Here is a 21,824-nt window from a genome sequence, read left to right on the forward strand (position 1 = left end):
GCCCCTTTTCTAAAATATTTCTTTAATTAAATTTTCCTGGAGTTATTTTTTGTCATTACCTAAAAGGTACTTTCAGAGCTTTTATAAACATGCTGATGTTCTCAAAAAATAGAATGCCTGTGCTGGGGAGAGACTTACGTATTCATTCAGTCCAGTGCCCTCATTATGCAAATGAAGAAAGAGCTCAACTCCAGAAAGTTTTGCTTCTATCATGCAATTAATGTCAAGAACCAAGGTGAGGGTCTAGGTGCTCTATTGGCCTGATCTGTATCATATTAAGCTACAGTGTGGGTCATATATGTTACCACCTGCATATAGACGTGCACTTCTGTGTAAATGCAACCACTCAGCTTCTGGGCCTGGCCAATGTGCAGAGACATGTTGGGTTAAAGAGCAAAATAGTGAAGTGAAAATGGAAACAGTTTAAAAATAGTTCACAACTGCACTACAGATTTTATTTTTAACTCATTAACATTCTTTGCTAATTCAAGCAACGTTTTATTGCTTCTAAACACCTAAGCTTCACCCTTGTTAAAGGCCAGGGTTTTCACTTTTTTCATGTTTCTATCGTAAGACATAGACTAGATCAAGAGTTACAAATACAGGTTGTTAACAGGGACCATATAAATAATGTAAATGAGAGAAGCAGGCCACGTGGAATGAGGGTGACCTGGAGAACACGTGGCCGGTCCAAAGGGATCAGCCCACACTGAGCTCCAGCCGGTGGTTCCCGTGTGGGAATGTAAGCCTGTGCCCGGTTCTTCTCATGTTCCAAGAAGAATCAGAAATAGGAATTTTTATATGATATCTTCCAGTTTTTACACATTGAAAATAAATTCAATTTTAGAAAGACAGATGGTGTAGACCAAACAAAACAAGCTCACGGCCACTAGCTTGACATTTCCGAGCTACTCTCCCGGGGACTTATTTCTATACATGAACTTTATGCAAAGAGAAGAGTTTTTCTGAAAATTCTTCAAAAAATAAACTGTGTTTTTCAAAGGATAAATTAAAAATCAGTATGTGTTTTCCTCTGTCAGAAGATGGAATTAAACAATAAAAATAGACCTATCAAAATCTACAGTCAAGTCACCTAGATTTAGCTTCATAAGAAGATAGCCAAAGTCTATGCTGTCTTCTCTTACTTTCTTCTTCTTGGTTTCTATCTTAATTTCCTGCAGTAAGGTGTAGACTCCAGCAGCTCAAGAAGTGGAGGGGAGAAATGGAATGAACTCTTGGAGGAAGAAATAACCTTATTTCCCCTCCACTTCAATTTTATGCCTATGTTAAGAGCCTTTGGTGAAAGATGAAAAGAGTCTTCTCATGTCCAGGAGAGCAGACCCTTTCTGTAATTTTATTTTAACTCTCTGTCACCTACAGAATTCCTGGTCAGATCTTATTTACTTGAGAATAGAACATTTTCTGTAACTCATTTAAGTTTCCAGTTATTTACCAATATCATCTCTGTATTAACTAACCAGTAGAAAGTAGAGAAAAGAGTAGTTATTTTTTTTAAAAGGCCAAGTTTTGGAGTGCCTGGGTGGGTCAGTCCTTAAGCATCTGCCTTCGGCTCGGGGCGTGATCCCGGAGTCCTGGGATCGAGTCCCACATCAGGCTCCTCCGCTGGGAGCCTGCTTCTTCCTCTTCCACTCCCCCTGCTTGTGTTCCCTCTCTCACTGGCTGTCTCTATCTCTGTCGAATAAATAAATAAAATCTTTAAAAAAATAAAATAAAATAAAAGGCCAAGTTTTATATAACCATATAATAACCCACAGGCAAATAAACCCCTTAGTAAGGTTTTGTTTTAACCTGAAAATCAAGAAGAATAAGGGTAATAAGGAATGTGGTTGTGTGACAATTTGTTTTTCTATATATTACTTCTAATAATTATCTGTTATTTGTAATACCTGCTAATTAACTATAATTGTCTGGTTAATTATACTTACAATTTAAAATTCCATAATATTAAGACTGCAATTTAGACCTGTTCATCTTTCTTGACTGTATTGTGTATTGACCATAAAATATGTAATATATGTTTTGTATCAAAGAATACAGATTTTTTTAATACTCTGTTATAATAGTCAAATTTTGATTATGGTAAGAATTATAAAAATGTAGTGCCTTACAGACATAGTAAGCAAACACAACTTATTTTTTCTTGATTATCTAGAACGTTTTGATTCATTAAATTTTCAGATAATCTGAAGATTAACAAGGAAAACATTATTTCAATCTGTGACTAAAATTAAATGTTTTAGCCCACGTATTTTACTATGCTTAATATAATAATCTCTTCTCATGGCTTGAAGGTCATTAATGAATATTAATGACTATTGTTAATTAGATATAGAAGCCTGTACATTATTTATTCTATTTCAGGTTAAACTCTGATATCCATGCATGTTAATGGGAATTGAACAAAATGTGATCTAGCTATAGTATGGAAAATTATTATGTGGATAATAAAAAGAATGAATCGATCCATATCTATTGATACAGAATACTATGATACATGTGTTAATGTGTAAGAAAAGAACGTTGTAGAGTAGAATATGATGCCATTTTTATAAAAAGTAGAAAATATGTACATATTTGGACATATTATTAAGAGCCAAAGTAAGGTACAGATAGGTAAACTGGGTTAACTGGTAAGCTGAAAAGGATGAGAATGGGGGAAGGTTTGTTGTAATAATGGTTTCTTCATACATCTTCGCACTGTATCTCCAAGTAAAATAAGCACTTAACTACTTTTGCAATTTAAAACATGTAAGAAAGTTTAAATTAGAAAATAGTTTACCACCTGTGTGGAAATAAGGAATTAATTAATTTAACAAATATTTCTTAAACGCCTACTACGTGCCAGGCACTTTGGATTTATCCCTGAACAACGAACATTCTTCACTTACACTTCTGGAGGGGTTTGGGTGACAGCAGCAGCAAGAGGAGAGGCAACAGTAATAAATAAGTAAATTTTATAAAATATTAGATGATGATGAGCAGATGATTAGATGATGAGCAGAGAAAAAGAGTAAGATAAAGGGATTAGGAGTGCAGTGGGAGGTGTTGTCCAATTTTTTCTTTTTAAAAAAAATTGTGATGTAATGGACATTTAACATTTTTTAAGTTTTAGGTACACCATTGGCCTTTAACACTGTGTAACTTTAAGATGTACAGTGTGTTGATTTGATGCATTTGTGTATTGCAATATGATTACCACCATAGAGTTAGCTAAGACCTCTATCATGTCACATAATTATCATTTCTCTTTTCTGGTGGGAACTATTAAGATCTAGTTTCTTAGGAACTTTGAAGTTTATAATATAATGTTGTCTGTGATCACTGTGCTCTGCATTACATTTACAGAACTTCTTTTTCTTCTACATTTGTACCCTTCAGCAATATATCACCAATTCCCCCATCATCCAGTCACTGGTAACCACCATTCTACTCTCCGTTTTTACAAGTTTGGCTTTTTTAGATTCCGTATAAGTGATAGCAGAAAGTATTTGTCTTTTTCTGTTTGGCTTATCTCATTTAGCACAATGCCTTCAGGGTCCATCCATGTTGTTTAAAAATGGCAGGATTTCTTTTTTTCTCATGGCTGAGTAATATTCCATGCAGAGAGAGAAAGAGAGAGAGTGTGTGTGTGTGTACCATGTCTTTTTTACCTACTCACCTCTTGATAGACACTTGAGCTGTTTCTATATCTTGGTTATTGTGAATAATGCTGCAGTAAATATGGGAGTGCATTTATTTCTTCAATATCCTGTTTTCATTTCCTTAGGGTAAATTCTTGGAAGTAGGATTGCAAGATCATATGGTGGTTCTATTTTTAATTTTTTGAGGAACCTCCATACTGTTTTGAACCAGTTTACATTCCCACCAACAGTGTACAGGATTCCCTTACTCCAGGTCTCATCAACACTTGTTTTCTCTACTTGATGATAGCCATTCTAACAGTTATGAAGTGATATCTCATTGTGGTTTTGATTTACATTTCCCTGATGATTAGAATTGTTGAGTATCTTTTTGTATACCTGTTGGCTATGTCTTCTTTGGGGAAATATCTGTTTAGTTGCTCTGGCCATTTTTTTTAATCAGATTTTTGGGGTTTTTTTTTATTGAGTTGTATGAGTTCTTTATGTATTTTGGATATTAACCCCTTATCTGACATGATTTGCAATATCGCCTCCCATATTATAGGTTTCCTTTTTGTTCTGTTGACCTTTTATTTTGCTATGCAGAAGTATTTTAGTTTGATATAGCCCCACTCACTGATTTTTGCTTTTGTTGCTTGTGCCTTTGGTGTCATATTCAAAGAATCATGGCCCACTCCAATATCAGTGTTTTCTTCTGGCGGTTTATTGTATCAAGTCTTATATTTAAGCCTTAAATCCATTTTTAATTAATTTTGGTGAGTGATGGAAGATAGGGATCCAATTTCATTTTTCTGCACATGGTTATCCAGTTTTCCTTATACCATTTGTTGATGAGATTACCCTTCCCCATTGAGTGTTCTTCGCTTCTTTGTCAAATATTAGTTGACTGCATATGCGGAGTTTTCTTTCTGGGCTCTGTATTCTGTTCCATTGGTCTATATGCTAGTACCATACTGTTTTAATTACTGCAGCTTCATAGTACAGTTTGAAAGAAGGAAGTGTGATCCCTTAGGCTTTGTTCTTTCTTATGATGGTGTTGGCTACTTGGGAGTCTTTACAGTTCCATACAGATTTTAGGGCTGTTTTATCTATTTCTGTAAAAAATGCCTTTGGGATATTGATAGGGATTGCCTTGACTCTATAGATGACTTTAGGTAGTATGGACATTTTGACAGACAGTTACCAGTATATTAGTTCATCCAATCAATGAACATGGGATATCTTCCCCATTTGTTTGTGTTTTCAGTTTCTTTCATCAAGGTTTTGTAGTTTTCATAACACAGGCATACCTCAGATATTATGGGTTTGGTTCCAGGCCACTGCAGTAAATATTACAATAAAGTGAGTATCACAATGAAATGATTTTTTTAGTTTTCCAGGGCACATGAAATTTATGTTCACACTGTACCGTAGTCTGTTAAGCATGCAGTATCATTTTGTCTTTAAAAAAAAGTATATGCCTTAATTTTAAAGTACTTTATTACTAAAAAATGCTAACCATTATCTGAGCTTTCAGTGAGTCATAATCACTAATCACATATCACCGTAACAAATATAAGAATAATGAAAAAGTTTGAAATATTGCAGGAATTACCAAAGTGCGATACAGAGACACAAAGTGAACAAATGCTATTGAAAAGAAATTACACCGATAGACTTGCTTAGCACAAGGTTGCCACACACCCTTCAATTTGTAAAAAATGCAGTATCTGTGAAGTGCAATAAAGTGGAGCTCAATAAAATGAGGTGCACCTGTACAGATCTTTCACCTCCTTAGTTAAATTTATTCCCAAGTATTTTTTTATGCCACTGTAAACAGGACAGTTTTCGTTTCTTTTTCAGATGTTTCATTGTTAGTTTATACCAACACAACTGATCTCTGTATGTTGATTTTAAATCCTGCAAATATAGTGAATTTGTTGATTAATTCCAACAGTTTTTTGGTTGAGTCTTTATTTAGGATTTTTTTTCTATATAAGATCAGATCATCTGCAAATATGACAATTTTACTTCTTCCTTTCTGATTCAGATGACTTTTATTTATTTGTTTGTCTCTTTGGTCTAACTAGGCCATCCATTATTACACTGCGTAAGCATAGTGAGAGTGGGCATCCTCAACTTGTTCCTAATCTGGAGGAAAAGCTTTCAGTTGTTTTTTTTTTGTTGTTGTTCAGTATGATGTGAGCTATGGATTTTTCATATGTGGCCTTTATTTTTTTTTTAAGATTTTATTTATTGATTTGATGGACAGAGAGCACACAAGCAGGGGGAGCAGCAGAGGGAAAGGGAGAAGCAGGCTCCCCACTGATCAGGGAGCCCAATGTAGGGCTCAATCCCAGGACCCTGGGATCATGACCTGAGCTGAAGGTAGATGCTTAACTGATTGAGCCACCCAGGCACCCCCATATGTGGCCCTTATTATATAGAGTTGTGTCCTATCTCTACCCAATCTGTTGAGGGTTTTTGTCTTGAAAATATGTTGTATTTTGTCAAATGCTTTTCTACATTAATTGAGATGATCATTTGATCTTTTTCATTCTGGTAACATGGTGTATCACATTTATTGATTTGCATATATTGAACCATTCTTTCATCCCAAGGAGAAATCCTACTTGGTCATGGTGTATATAGTATTTTCAATGTGTGTTGAATTCAGTCTGCTAATATTTTTTGAGAATTTTTGCATCTGTATTCATCGAGGGTATTGGTCTATAGTTTTCTTATTTGTCCTTGTCTGTCTTTGGGGTCTCAGGGTAATGCTGGCTTCATAAAATGAGTTTTGAAGTATTCTGTCCCTTCAGTTTTTTAGAAGAGCTTGAGAAAGATTGGCATTAATTCTTCTTTAAATGTTTGGTAGAATTCATTAGTCAAACCAGCTTTCCTGGGGTTTTCTATGTTGGGGGGTTTTGGTTACTGATTCAATCACCTTACTCACTGGTCTGTTCAGATTTTCTGTTTCTTCCTGATTCATTCTTGGTAGGTTGTATGTTTCTGAGAATTTATCCATTTCTTAGGTTATCCAGTTTGTTGGCATATAATTGTTCATACTAGTCTCCTACGATCCTGTGTATTTCTGTAATATCATTTGTTATGTCTCACTTGACTTTCACTTCTGACTTTGAGTATTGTCTTGTTTCGTGGTTTGTGTAGCTAAAGGTTTGCCGATTTTGCTTTATATTTTTGAAACCAGCTCTTAGTTTCAGTGGTTTTTTTCCTTATTGTTTTTCTGGTCTCTATTTTATTTATTTCTGTTCTGATTTTTATTTCTTTTCTTCTGCTAATTTTGTACTTAGGTTTGTTTTTCTATTTCTAGTTCCCTGAGGTATAAAGTTAGGTTGTTTATTTGAGGTGCTTCTACTTTCTTAACATATGCATTTATAACTATAAAGTCCCTTTTAGAACTGCATTTGCAGCATCCCATAAGTTTTCATATGTTGAGTTGCCATTTTCATTTGTTTCTTTTTTGGTTTCCCTTTTGATTTCTTTTTTGACCCCTTGGTTGTTCAGGGGTATGTTGTTTAATTTCCACACATTTGTAGATTTTCCAGCTTCCCTTTTGTTGATTTCTAGTTTCATACCATTATGGTCTGAAAATATACTTGGAATTATTTCAGTCTTCTTAAATTTGCCATAAGACTTGTTCTGTGTACTGTCATATGGTCTGCCTTGGAGAGTGTTTTCTGTGCACTTGAGAAGAACATGTATTTGCTGCCGTAGGATGGAATGATCTATAAATGTCTGTTAGGTCTGTTTGGTCTAATGTATGGTTCAAGTCCAACATTTCCTTGTTGGTGTTCTGTCTGGATGATCTATCCATTGGTGAAAGTGGGGTATTGAAGTGCCCTGCTGTTATTGTATTTTCAATTTCTCACTTCAAATCTGTCAATATTTCTTAATATATTTAGGTACTCGATGTTGGGTACATATATATTTATAATTGTTATATCCTCTTGATTCATTGACCCCTTTATTATTATATTATGACCTTCTTTATCTCTTGTTACCATTTTTGGCTTTTAAAGTCTGTTCATCTGATACAAGCATACCCACCCCCACCCCCCCACCTTTTGGTTTCCACTTGTACTGAATGTCTTTTTCCAGCCCTTCACTTTGAGCCAATGTTTGTCCTTAAAGCTGAAGTTTGCCTTCTGTAGGCAGTATAGAGCTGGGTCTCATTTCTTTATCTAGTCCCTATGTGCCTTTTTATTGGTGAATTCGATTCATTTACATTTAGAGTTATTCTTGATATGTAAGGATTTACAGTGCAGTCTTCTTAATGGCTTTTTGATTGTGCTGTGTTTCCACTGATTATCTTTCCCTCTATTTCTGCCTGCCTTTATAGACTTGTGATTTTTTCCCCCAGTCTGTTTCCCACTTCTTTAAATTTTGTGAATCTTTTTTTTTGCTTCTTGGTGCCATGAAGCTTACATAAAACATCTTATAAAGCCGTCCATTTTAAGCTGATAGCAACTTCAGTTGTATAAAAGCTTCACCTTTTACTCTTCCCCCTTTTATATGCTTGATGTCATTATTGACCTTTTTATATTATGTGTTCAAATTATAACAAATTATACAGCTACAATTATTTTTAATACTCTTCTTCTTTAGTCTTTCTGGTACAGTTAAGTGGTTAACACACCATCCTATTACAGAATTAGGATTTTCTATGTCTCATTGTATATTTACCTTTACCCAGTATGTTGTATACTTCCATATGTTTTTGTATCACTATTAACATCTTTTCATTTCAGCTAGAAGAACTCCTTTAAACATTTCTTACAAAGCAAGTCTAGTGGTGATAAACTCCCTCAGAATTCACCACCAGTGAATTGTTAGTCCAAGAAAGTCATTATTTCTCCTTCACTTATGAAGGATAACTTTGTCAGACAAGACTATTCTTGGCTAGCAGTTTTTTCTTTCAATACTTTGAGTATCTCATCCCACTTTCTCCTGGCCTGTAGGGTTTCTGCTGAGAAGTCACTAACAGCCTCATGGAGTTCCTTTATACATTACAATCTTTTTTTCCCTGGGCACTTTTAGGATTCTCTCTTTGTCTTTGATTTTTGACAGTTTCATTATACCATATGTTGGAGAAGGTCTTTTGCATTGAGATAATAGGGTGATCTATTAGCTTCATGAACATGGATGTCCAGGCCTCTCCTCAAGTTTGGGAAGTTCTTAGCTATTATTTCTTTAAATAAACTTTCTGCCCCCTTCTCCCTCTCTTCTCTGGAACTCTGATTATTATATTTGTTCTTAGATGTACTCCCATAGATTCAATAGACTTCTTCACTCTTTTAAATTCTTCTTCCTTTGTTCTGTTCTAGTGGGATAATTCAAAATTTCTAGATCACTTATTCTGTCTTCTCTTTGCTTTACTCTGCCATACATGCTCTCTGTTGCATTTTTTTTTTTTCATTTCAATCAATGAAATCTTAAACTCCAGAATTTCATTGTGGTTCTTTTTTGTTATTTCTTCTCTTTGTTAAATATCTCATTTTGTTTGTGTATTATTTCCTGATTTCATTGAATTGTCCTTCTGAGTTTTCTTGTACACCACTGAGCTTGTTCAAAAGAACTACTTTGAGGGGTGCCTGGGTGGCTCAGTCAGTTAAGCATCTGCCTTCAGCTCAGGTCATGATCCCAAGGTCCTGGGATCGAGCCCCACACCAGGCTCCCTGCTCAGTGGGGAGCCTGCTTCTCCCTCTCCTTCTGCCTGCTGCTCCCCCTCCTTGTGCTCTCTCTCTCTCAAGTAATAAAATCTTAAAAGATTCAAAGAAGTTCCCTTTTTTTTTTTTTTCCAGCTAGATAGATTGCAAAAATCTGTGCTTTTGGTTGTTGGAGAATTACGGTTCTTTTGGTGATCATGTTTTTTGATTTTTCATGTTCCTTGTAGTTTTGCATTTCTGCTTTTATGTTTGAGGTAGCAGACCCCTTCCTAAATCTTTACTTGTTGTCTTCAGATGGGGTATACTATTTCTTGGTGCTGTTATGTTTGGATTTTCTCCATCTTTTAGATTTTCCAGGAGGTGGTACTCAAGTTTGTGGTTTCTCCCTTGCCCACACATCCTGCTGTTTTCCTGATAACAGTCCATTTATTGGACTTGCTCTCACCACTGCACTTGGGAGTGAGCATGAGGAGCCAGCTGCAGAGTGAGAGGACATGTGGGTTTAGCACTAGGGTGTTGGGATGCCTATAGACCCAGTGAGAGTATCAACAGACGAAGTATTCCCAGAGGTTTATGGGCAGACTTCCTGCTGAAGTCCTGAGCACAGTCACCAGCAACTGTGTACTCTTAATGCCCCTTGATTGTTCTTATCTGTCTCTTTCCTGCTCTCTTCTCTTTCCCAGTTTTGGGGGTCCTGCCTCTGTACTCTGGGTGCTGCTGGAAAGAAATGGGTTTCTCCTGACATGCCCTGCACAACTGGGGTAGTCGGGTACTCACTCACTGCTCTCCTTTTCCCTCCACTTCTGGATAATTCATTTCCATGGAGTGATGCTTTGGTGGAGTAGGGGAAAGGGGAGTGGCACTGGGAAAATTCCTCTTACAGTTTCCACTGTGACCAAACATTTTTTTTTCTTCAGTGGCATAATGGAATGTGTCCCCAGAAAGGCTGGACTTCTGCAACGTCTGTCTTGTATGGGTATCTGCCTAGGTCAGCACTCCGCAGGTTTTTTCCTCACCGTGGCAAGAGTGGTTGGGGCAAGTGCACTGATTCTGCAGCCCATACTGAAGTCTGCCCACCTACTACCAGATGCACAGGTGATCGAGACAACTCCCAGGTCCCCTGGCATATGGTGCTGAATCCCACAATTCCCACAAAAGCACTTCTGTTTGTGAATGGATTTCTAATCCATAGCTTTAAAAGGAGGGCAAAAAGGAGGAACGTCTTATGCTACCATGACAGTGTTATGCTGACATCTCATGCTGCCATCACTCCTCCAATTTTAAATAGAGTCAGGACAGGCTTCATTTAGAAGGTGACATTTGAACAGACTTGAAGGAGGTGAGAGAGAGTACTGAATGGAAAGAAGTGGAATATATGGAAGAAGAACATTCCAGACAGAGGATACAAGCAGCACAAAGGCTCCGATGTGAAAGCATGCCTGTGTGGAAACAGGACAGTGTGGCTAGACCAGAGTGACCCAAGGGTGAGAGAAATGAAGGGGGATGGGAGGGGCAAACTGTCAAGGCCCTTAGAAGCTATGTTGGGGACTTTGGCTTTTATCCTGATTGAAATTGGAAGCCTTCACAGATTTGAGCTGAGGAATAAAATGATAGCTTATATTTATAAGGATCACTGTTTATCAAAAAGAGACTGCAGAAGAACAAGGGGAGAATCAGGGACACTAGTTACATTAGCTATTGCAGTACCTCATGGTAAGAAGACAGTTACTCTGACAAGGGTGAAGAAGTGAAGAAAGCTGTTGGATTTGTGATATATTTTGAAGACATAGCCAACAGGATTTCCTGATGTGGGACTAAGAGAAAGAGAAGAGTCAAGATTGACTCTATAGTTTTTGTCCCAAGCTACTAAAGGACAGAGTTGCCATCAACTGGGATGAAGAAGGCTGAGGGTAGAACAGATTTTGGGAGTATAATCAGTAGCTCAGTTTTTGACGTTTTAGATTTGAGATGTCTCTTAGACATCCAGGTACAAGTGCCAACTGACAGTTGGCGTCTGAGTTTAGATTATAAGGGAAAAGAGTGGATTTGAAATGGAAGTTTAAGAGTCACTGGTGAAGTCGTAGACCTGGATGAGCCTCCCAAGGGAGCCGGCCAGGGACTAAGCAGTGGTACAAAGGTGAAATACTTAGATGCAGGTAATGTTAAGTTAAAGCTAGCACACCTTGCTTGTTCTTCATTACTTTTTATACTGTTTCCTAATTTTTTATCACACCAAATTCATCTAATTTAGAAAGTGTGCAGGAAAGGGGACAAAAGGATAAATTGTAGCAAATCTGATGAATTCTATGGGAAGATTATGTTTCTGAGCCTGCTGTTCTGTTTTGTTACATCCTTAAGTGTCACTTGGAATTAGATTTTCCCTGTTATTAAAAGAAAGAGGAGGGGGAGGAGGGAGAGAGAAGGGAGGAGGAGGAGAAGAAGGGAAATATTTGTTCTGTCTCAGCCTCTTCTTAAAGTACTGAAATAATAGTGGAGTCAAGTCTTGATAGATACTGAGAACTATCAAAGAGAACTTATACTCTCATTTCTAGACTCTTCGCCGCCCCTCCTCATATAAATGACATCATGAAGCAAAGCCTCATCTTCCATAGGAATTAAGCAGTGAGATTGGTCATGTTTATGGTTTCTTTGATAATTAGGATCTCAGAGATCATCTAATAAAACTGGTTCATTTTGAATTTAGGACAAATTGAAACCTACAGAGGTTAAATGACTTGCCAAAATCACAGTTTCTTAGTGACAGAACTAGAAACTCAGGTCTCCAATGCATCACCTACTTACTCAAGACTAGATATCCAATTCTGGTAGTAGCAAGAGGTTATACTAAGAATTAAGTGTTCCATGATAATTTTCCTTCCTTTTTGAATTTAGATGGACTTTTGAAAGATGCTATTTAAATATATACGTAAGTTCCCATAAAAATTTTAAAGGATACCAGTTTTTCTCTGGCTGGATAAATTTCCCTGTGGTAAACACAGCCCTTTTGAATATCTTCATTGGCATTAGAACTGCTGTCAAACAGGAATACCATACTCATTGATTCTAAAACAGTGTTTTCAACATTTTTATGTCTCTGAACTTGAAACACATCTTACGATGAAGGGCGTAGTACTGTCAATGTTAGCTTGCATTGAAGTTGCATTTTCCCCCAGAGTGACGGCACTGGTGGTCCCCACACTGCTAACTAAACATTTACTGCTTGAGGTTTTTGAGGGACCACCAGTACCACCAATATGTAATCACATTATAAACCTGCATGAGTCCTGAGCTATACTTGAAATTCTAAGAGTAAATTAGTTTTCCTCCCTCAATGCAGTACCCAGAGTGAGTCATACAGATTTCTTCACTGCCCCTTTCTGTGAGGTTTTTGTTATCCCCATGCCTTACTTTAAAATGTGAAGTTTCTGATTAGCTCTGCATTTTTTAGTGTGTTTTTTTTCCCTTTTTTTTTCCCCTTGGTGATTTACAAAATTAAGCATCTGTATGACAAGCACTAGCATCTTAGATGGGAAAAATGACGTTCTTTTCTCAAACAGACTTGAAGTGCCTCTCTGTGCCCCTAGGTGTCAGCAATGAGTCCTTCAACTGTCAGAGGAGTAATGAAGGTGATAACTAGGTGACCAGCAACATGACCCCTTAGAGTTAAATTCACAACAGTGGGAAGTGTGGACAGACTGCCTGTGCTCAGTGAAATTACCATTTTGTTTAGAGATTTTTGTTGTCTTAATGTAGATTTGAGTTTACTCTTGCCTACCAGTAGTTAAACCTAAACATTCAATTATTTGTCCTCACTCCAGGAAACTGAAGACCCTTATAAAAACTGAGACCCTTATAAAAAAGGTCCAGGCTAAAATACTGGCTTGAGTGAATGTGCAAATATAATATTTTTATTATAGTATACTTTCAGTAAAATTCGCCCATTTTAATGTATAGTTCTGAGTTTTGACAAATTCATAGTCATGTAATTGACAACTCAGTCAACTCAAGCCTCTGAGTATACCCTATTCCAGAGGTTATATAAATGGAACCATGCAGTATATAGCTTTTTGAGTCCGCCTTCTTTCATTTAGCCTAATGCATTTCACAGTATCCATGTAGTTGGATGTATCTGTTCTTTGTACCACTTTATTGCTCAGTAATATTTCATTGGATGACAGTATTACAGTTTGTTTATCCATTCACCAGTTAAAGACATTTACATTCCTCCCAGTTTGGAGTTATTATAAGTTAAACCACTATAAATGTTCATGTATAGATTTTTCTGTGAGCATAAATTTTCTTTTCCTCATTTCCCTTATATAAATACTCAGGAGTGGAATTGCTTGGTCTTACGCTAAGTATATGCTTACTAGTTTCTCATAGTGAGTGTACTATTTTGTATTCCCACCAGGAATGAATGTATGCTCCAGTTGTTCAGCATCTTTGTTAGTACTTAGTATTGTGAGGATGGGTTTTGTTTGCTTGTTTTTAATTTTAGTCACTCAAATAGCGTTCATTTTTATTTTAACTTACATTCATCACTGACTAACGATGGTGAAATCTCTTCAGTTGCTTATTTGCCATCCATACATTTTCTTTGGTGAAATAGTCTGCTCCATTCTTTCACCTGCTTTTTAATTGGGTTGTTTGTTTTCTTAAATGTGTTCTTTATGTATTCTAGATACAGGTCCTTATCACATATGTGATTTGCAAATCTTTTCTCCCTGTTTGCAGCATGTCTTTTCATTCTCTTTACAGAATATTTCCAAGGACAAGTTTTTCATGTCCATGAAGTCCATTTTATCAATTTTTCTTTTATGGGTCATGCTTTTTGGACTTGTAGCTAAGAACTCTTTGCCCAAACCAAGGTCACAAAAATTTTCTCCAATTTTTCTTCCAGAAGTTTAATAGTTTTAGATTTTACATTTAGGTCTGTGATCTGTTTTGAGTTAATGTTTGTTTATGGTATGAGCTGTGACTCAAGCTCGTTTTGTATTGCATATGAACATACAGTTGTTCCTACACCATTGGTTGAAAAGACTATTCTTTCTCATTGAAATCCCTCTGCATTTTTATCAAAAATCAGTTGACCTCATAAGTGTGGGTCTGTTTCTTGGACTCTCAGTATGTCTGGAACACAGTAGGTCTCCATTCTAATACGTATCTAATAGACTCTAAAACGTCTACCTTTTCACCAGTACCACACTTTATTGTTTACTGTAGCTTTTAAATAATTTTTAGATGCTGTGAGTCCTCCAGTTTTTTTTTTCTTTTTTCAAAATTGTTTTGCTCTTTTTTTTTTTTTGAAGAATTTTTTTTTAAAGATTTTATTTATTTGAGAGAGAGAGCATGGGCACAGGGGGTGGGGGTGTGGAGGGCAGAGGGAGATGGAGAAGCAGGCTCCCCACTGAGCAGGGAGCCCAACACAGGGCTCAGTCCCAGGACATGGAAATCATGTCCTGAACCAAAGGCAGATGCTTAACCAACTGAGTTACCCAGGCGCCCCTGTTTTGCTCTTTCTATTCCCTCTTCTTGCCATCTCAGTTTTGAAATTAGCTTGTCAATTTCTTTTATTTTAAATCTTGCTGGGATTTTTTTTTTATTATGTTATTTTGAAGTACTCTTAAATGTATAAAAAAGTAAGTACAGATAGTCTCCTTGTATCCCTCACCCAGTTTCTTCTAATGCTATCATCTTGTATAATCAGAATACAATTATCATAACAAGGAAATAAACATTAGTACAATATTACTAAAAAACTTATGAGGGGCGCCTGAGTGGCTCAGTCGGTTAAGCATCTGCCTTCAGCTCTAGTCATGATCTCAGGGTTCTGTGATTGAGCCCCAGGGCAGGTTCTCCACTTAGCAGGGAGTCTGCTTCTCCCTCTCCCTCTGCCCCTCCCCCCTGCTGGTTGTGCTCGCTCTCGCTCTCTCATCTCTCACCTCTCTCAAATAAATAAATAAAATCTTAAAAAAATATATATGAATTTCATCAGTTTTCCTATCAGCAATGTACTTTTTCTGCTGTAGGATATTATCTCACATTGCATGCAGCTTTTTCTCCTTAGACTGAAATTTTTATTACAGTTGTATTGGATATATAAGTCAGTTTGGGGAGGATTACCATCTTAACAGTATTGAGTCTTCTGATCCATGAACACAGTATGTCTCCATTTTTTTAAAGGCTTCTTTTGATTTCTTTCAGCAATATTTTGTAGTTTTCATCTTATAGAACTTGCACATTAATAGATTTACACCTCAGTATTTGTGTGTGTGATTGTGAATGATGCTTTTTAAAAATTAGAATTCTAAAATTCATTGCTAGTATGTGGAAATACAATTGATCATTATACGTTGACCTTGATTCCTGTGATTGGTTAAACTCTTTTATTCTGGGAGGGTTTTTGAAGGTATTTTTGGAGTTCTTTATATAGACAGCAATGTTGTTTGTGAATTAAGACAGATTGTTTTTACTTTTTAATGTGTATGCCTTTTATTTCTTTTCCTTGCCTCATTGCGCTGACCAGTACTTCCAATATAATGTTGATCAGCTGTCATGAGAGGACATCCTTGCCTTGATCACATTTTGGCAGGAAAGCATTCAGTCATCCACCGTGAATTAAACTGGTAGTTTAATGCTGTTTATCAGGTTGAGGAATTTCTCTTCTACTGACCAGTTTATTGAGATTTTGAATCATGAGTGGATATTGAATTTTGTCGATTTGTTTTATGCACCTTTTGAAATGACTTATCTGACTTTTCTTTAGTAAGTTGAAAATATCAATTACATTGATTTGACTTCTGCATGTTGAACTAGAGTTGCATTATCAAGATAAAAACCACTTAGTCATATGATATATTACCATTTTTTATATATTGACTGGATTTAATTTGCTAATATTTTGTAGTTGATTGTGGGTTTACATTCATGAGGCTTATTGACTTGTGGTTTTCTTTTCTCATCAAGTCTTTGGCCTTGGTATCACGGTAATGCTGAACCAATAAAACAAGGTGGGGAATATTCCCTACTTTTCTGTATGCTGTAAAGTTTTCTGTATGCTGTAAAGTACGTAAGATAGATATTAATTCCTCCTTCAATAGATGATAGAGAATTCTACCATTCTGCCAATGAAAGCATCTGGGCTTGGGCTTTTCTTTGTGGGAAGGTTTTAAACTATAAATTAAACTTCTTTAATGGATGTAAGTCTGTCCTGAGCATCTGTTTCATTTTGAATGAGCTTTGGCAGATTGTGTTTTTCAAAGAATGTGTCCATTTCTTGTAGTTATTAAATTTAGGGTATACAGTTGTTTGTAATATTCCTTAATCATCCTTTTTATGTGTAAAAGGTATATATTTCAGTTTCTTATATTTTTGTCTTCTTCCTTTTTAATCTTGGTTATTTTGTCTAGGTTTTTATCAGTTTTATGGACCTTTTGAAGCGTTATCTTTGCTTTTATTGACTTTTTGCTATTTTCTATTTTATTCCTTTCTGCTTTTGTCTATTCTTCCTTTTGTATATTTTGGGTTTAATGTACTCTTTTTTTTTTTTTTAGTTTCTCAAGGTGGAAACATAGATTATTGATTTGAAGCATTTCTTCCCAAAATAAGCATGTAATACTGTGCATTTCCTTCCAAGTATTGATTTAGCTGCAGCAAACAAATTTTGATATGTTGTGTTCTAATTTTCAGTTGATTCAAAATATTTTAATTTCCCTGTGACTACTTCTTTGATCAGTGGTTTATTTAGAAGTGTGTTGATTTCAAGGTACTTAGAGATTTACCAAGTATCTTTCTGTTACTGACTATGGTTCAAGTGTGACCTCCATCTAGTGTCTGCAGATACAACTCTCCTTTTAGCCTGCTATCAGCTTTTAGCAGAGTGTAAAAATCTTAGCTGAATGTATCTTACTCTATATGGTACCCTCATCTTCCCATTCTCTGCCATGGGTGAGCCAAGATATTCCATCTTTCTTCGGAGGTGCTTGTCTTTCCTTAAATTTGGGGCTACTTGTTACACAAACTCCGTGATAGGTTCAAGAAAAGTTATGATTTTGTAGATTATTCTTTTAGTTGTTGATAAGCAAGGGAAATGCTCTTTCCAGCTTTCTGCATCCTAAAGTAAAGCCAGAAATCTCAATGCCATGTATTTTAAGCTACAATCTGGGGAGCATTTTAGAGTTCGAGCCATAGAGGCAGAAAGAGAGGTTGATGACTCTGCATTGTAAGGCTTCACTGCAAATAGAACTGCAGTCATAGTCCCTTGAAGTCCATGGAGTAGCCCAATTGTTTTGTTGTAATAAAGTTTTATTTCACTAACTACAGTGACATCCTCAATCTGCACAAAATAACAAGAGTGAGTTTCTGCACCTCACTGCCACCCCTGCCTTCTTTCCTAGTTTAAGTTGTGGGCCCATACAGTGCCTTGTGTGAATGGGTGACGGAGGTCAAGGGATTGAGGCCTGGGCTTATTTCTTCTTCGAAATAGTACAAATTGCTGCTTAGTAGTAGAATAGTACGTCTATATAAGAAGCTCAGCTTTGGCTCGAGTCCTGCCTGATTATGTGATGAGGGAACAGCCATAATTAGGCACTTCATTCCAGCCTAGTGATTGTTGAATGAACAGAATCTAAGGAAACCATCAGCTGTACAGGGTTTTAGGCTGGTAATTGACAAAGCTATATGACTGTGGACATCAATATGAAGACATCTTTTTTATTATTTTCCATTATAGAATAATTTAAAGCTTAAACCTTCATGGGGGAGAACCTAGTTCATGGAAATGATTCTAAGATGATTGTTTTAAAGAACTATTTAATTGTGGTCAGCATTATTGGATTTTTTAGTTATTAGTTTATTTATTGCTCTTCTTTTTCAGAAAATACTTCCAGGAGGAAATACATCATTTGATGTAGTTTTTCTTGCAAGAGTAGTGGGAAATGTAGAAAATACTTTATTTATTAACACATCCAATCATGGGGTATTTACTTACCAGGTAAGAACCGGGATTAAAACTTTCATTTATTTATGCTCATCTCTGACGTATCATATGACAGCCTATCAAGAACTCTCTTTAAAAACTCAGGGATAATAGACTTAGAGCATTTTTACTCACTGTGGTTATCTATGACTATCCCTATTCAAATCAGACTGAAGAGTTTTTTAAAGCTACAGCTAAAGCATTAATGTAAGATTGGTTAGCAAAATAATAGTAAAAATATTGTACACTGACTAAATTTTTTTAAAATTTTGCACGTTGATGAAGCATACTTGATATTAGTTTTAAGATTAAAATATACATGCCTGCTTTTCTTTAGTAAATGATTATTTAAAATTTGTTCTTTTTATGTGTAATTGTTTAGGTTATTAAAAGCTGTTAATGTTTTATGAATCAAGATTTTTGTATATCAAGGTTATCAAGATTTTTAAGAAGAATTGCTTATATGGCACTATACTACATACCTTACATGCATTTATGCCTGCATTATAGATACCATTATCCTCATTTTTTTAGATAAGGAAGGTGAAGTTTAGAAAGTCTAAATAATTGGTTCAAATTATGCTACCAGTAGGTTATTGAGCAGGGATTCAAACCCATGTCTTGCACCTACAAAGACCATCCTAGTAACTACTGTGTTATACTGCGCTTGGAGCACATTGGTTTAACTCCTTACTTAGCTAATGTCTTAGTTGACAGTTTTTATGATTTTGTTTTCAACAGTCTTCTCCAGGACCCAGAACGTACCGTGTATCTTGAAAATTAGCGTCAGAGTAAACTGATTAGTCAGGCACTTGTGTTTATGTATGGTGAATAAATCTTTAATGGTTGTTTAGTAGGCAGCCTGCAAAGATGAGTAACTTTGAAGTGCCGTATAGATGACACTCATTTAACAAGCTCCTGCTGAGTATGTGAAGACTATCCTAAGACTATTAAGACCTTTGCTCCACAGAGGCACCCCCAGTTGCCTGGGTGGTTGTGGCCAAGCTGGACTACCTGAGGGTTGTGATCAGGTCATCCTCAAGGAGAGCTTCAGTGTCCAGCTGTCATTCTTCACCTCTCCACATCTAGTCTTTCACAAAGTCCCCCACCTAAATATATCTTGAGTCTGTATACCTCTGTCCTCTTACTGCCACTGCTTTCTTCTAAGCCATTGCTTCTCACTGGATGACACAGTATCCTCCAACAGAACCTTGCACCTCTCCAGTCCCTACCATAGGCCATCATTCACTGTAATCATAGTGACCTTCTGTGAACATAAATCATATCTAGTCAACTTCCCCATGGAAATCCTAATGTTGTCGCATTGCTCTTAGAGCAAAATGTAAACCTCTGACTAAGGCCAACAAGGCTCTGAGGTTCTGACTCCCATATAGCCCTCCTACCTCATCCCATTTGACCCTTCTTCTCATCTTATTCCTGGTCTTCAAACAAGTCAACCCCTTTCCTGCCTTATGTCCTCTGTATACTTCCCCTTGCCTGAATACACTCTCATTGCTGGCTTTTTTTTCTCATCTTGCTGGTGACATCAGCTCACATCACTTCCCCAGAGAATATTGCCCTGACGATGCTCTCTAAAAGAATATTTCCAGCCTCACCCCATCCAGTTATTCTATATCACATTACCTGTTTTTTAGAACTTTTTTATTGTTATCTAGTCTGCCTCTCATGCTAGAATATAAGCTTTATGACAGGCATATTATCTTTCTTATTCACTATTAAATCACTCACTATGTATATATTTGTGCCTAGCACATCATGGGTACTTAATAAATATTTGTCATTTGAATGACTGGCTCACCCTGTTTAGTCAATCAACCCAGGGCCTTGCCTTCCCATGTGGGTATGACCTGGATACCTGGCTTGGGCCCTAAATCCATCTCCGTATGGTCGGAGTAAGGAAATCTTTTGATTCCCTATTTTCTTCTTTTCTCTATTCTATGAGCTTATGAAGTACTGCTATCATTTTAATTTCTGAGATATTATAGAAATAATTCTGAATACACATATATATGTAGTAAATCAAGTATGTAGCCAAATCAAGTATAGAAACTACATGTGTGATCTTTTTAAAGGTGGTTAAGATTTTTCCATCTAAATAAGACTTACTAGTTACTAGTGAGTTAGTTACTAAAGCAACTCAAATTGCATTTTTTTCATCTTTGAAATAGGTATTTGGTGTTGGAGTTCCAAACCCATATCGATTGAGGCCATTCCTTGGGGCCAGAGTCCCTGTGAATAGCAGTTTCTCACCTATAATAAATATACACAATCCTCACAGTGAGCCTTTACAGGTGAGTTTATGATGGTGATGTTGAATGAGTTTCATTTTGGCAAAAATTAATACTTAGCATGAAATCTCTGTTTGTTAGAGTTTTCAAGACTATTTTAAATACTGGGGTTTTATGGATGTATCGGAGTGGGGGTATTCTTTTAGTGCAACTTGCTGTGGTTGGAATCTTGGATTACAATAGTCCAGGTATTGAATTTTTGGAACCACTTCTAAAACTGTGGTTTCTCTGGTATTAGAGTTTAATAGCTCTGCGTTTAACTTAAGAGGTTTCAGCTACACAAGGCCACTACTTTTCTAGGATAACATAAATTTTTTAAAACACAGTTCATACTCATTTTTGGTAATAATAAGTTTTTGGTAATGGCAGCCTGGAAATTAAAGTCCAAGGGAAGGGTAATATAGAATCACGATTAAAAGCAAATTTATTTTTTTTATTATATTATGTCAGTCACCATACAGTACATCCCTGGTTTTTGATGTAAGGCTCGATGATTCATTAGTTGTGTATAACACCCAGTGCACCATGCAATACGTGCCCTCCTTACTACCCATCACCGGTCTATCCCATTCCCCCACCCACCTCCCCTCTGAAGACCTGTTTGTTTCTCAGAGTTTATTTAAAAAGTCCAATTCCTGATCTTAATCTGTTAGTACTGACTATTTTCAAGTTTGAAATCTCCTCACTAGTTCCTTGTCTCTTGCACAGCGGAGCGGCTGGTGTTGCTCCTTCATGTACTTCCTAAAATCCCCACCCTACATCCCCAGTGACTTGCACTATGTGACATTTGCTGCCACCGTAGCTTCTCATTGTGTCATCTGATTGGAAGGTGACATGGTTACTTTCCAGAATAGTCCATAATATCCACACCCAGAGTTCTTTAGAACCAGTGCTGCAGGCCTTAACAGTAGCTTGAATGTGACCAGTGGAGGGAAAACACTACATATTGTGGTAAACTGCAGAGCATTCACAACCAAAATGGTTCCTGTCATCCCAGAACACACCCCCCCCCAGTAGAAGTGTTCATACACAGATAAGGAGAAAGTGAGGAAGAGTATAGTGAGATTTTTAGAGCATGAATTGTGAAATTATATGCTAAATTAGCAAGAAAGGGGTTTCTCCCTGACACTTGGCTAACATTCAGTGAGCAAAGCTAATAATAAGAATATTCTGCCCAAATTTTAATGATTTTTAGCTACGTATCTTC

General features: G+C 36.5%; 1 protein-coding gene across 2 annotated transcripts in view; it reads left to right on the plus strand.

The window, feature by feature from the left end:
• Nucleotides 1-21,824, plus strand: part of TMEM131 (transmembrane protein 131) — a 234,989-nt gene that overhangs the window by 132,701 nt on the left and 80,464 nt on the right. For both annotated transcript variants that reach the window (XM_087863335.1, XM_045771747.2), the window contains exons 6-7: nt 18,207-18,323; nt 20,498-20,620. In XM_087863335.1, coding sequence (XP_087719461.1) covers nt 18,207-18,323; nt 20,498-20,620 — 240 coding nt within the window. The remainder of the gene's footprint in view (nt 1-18,206; nt 18,324-20,497; nt 20,621-21,824) is intronic.

The sequence above is a fragment of the Ursus americanus genome, chromosome 7, assembly GCF_024610735.1.
Source record: "Ursus americanus isolate L20-20 chromosome 7, mUrsAme1.1.p, whole genome shotgun sequence".
In the NCBI taxonomy this organism is placed as follows: Eukaryota; Metazoa; Chordata; class Mammalia; order Carnivora; family Ursidae; genus Ursus; species Ursus americanus.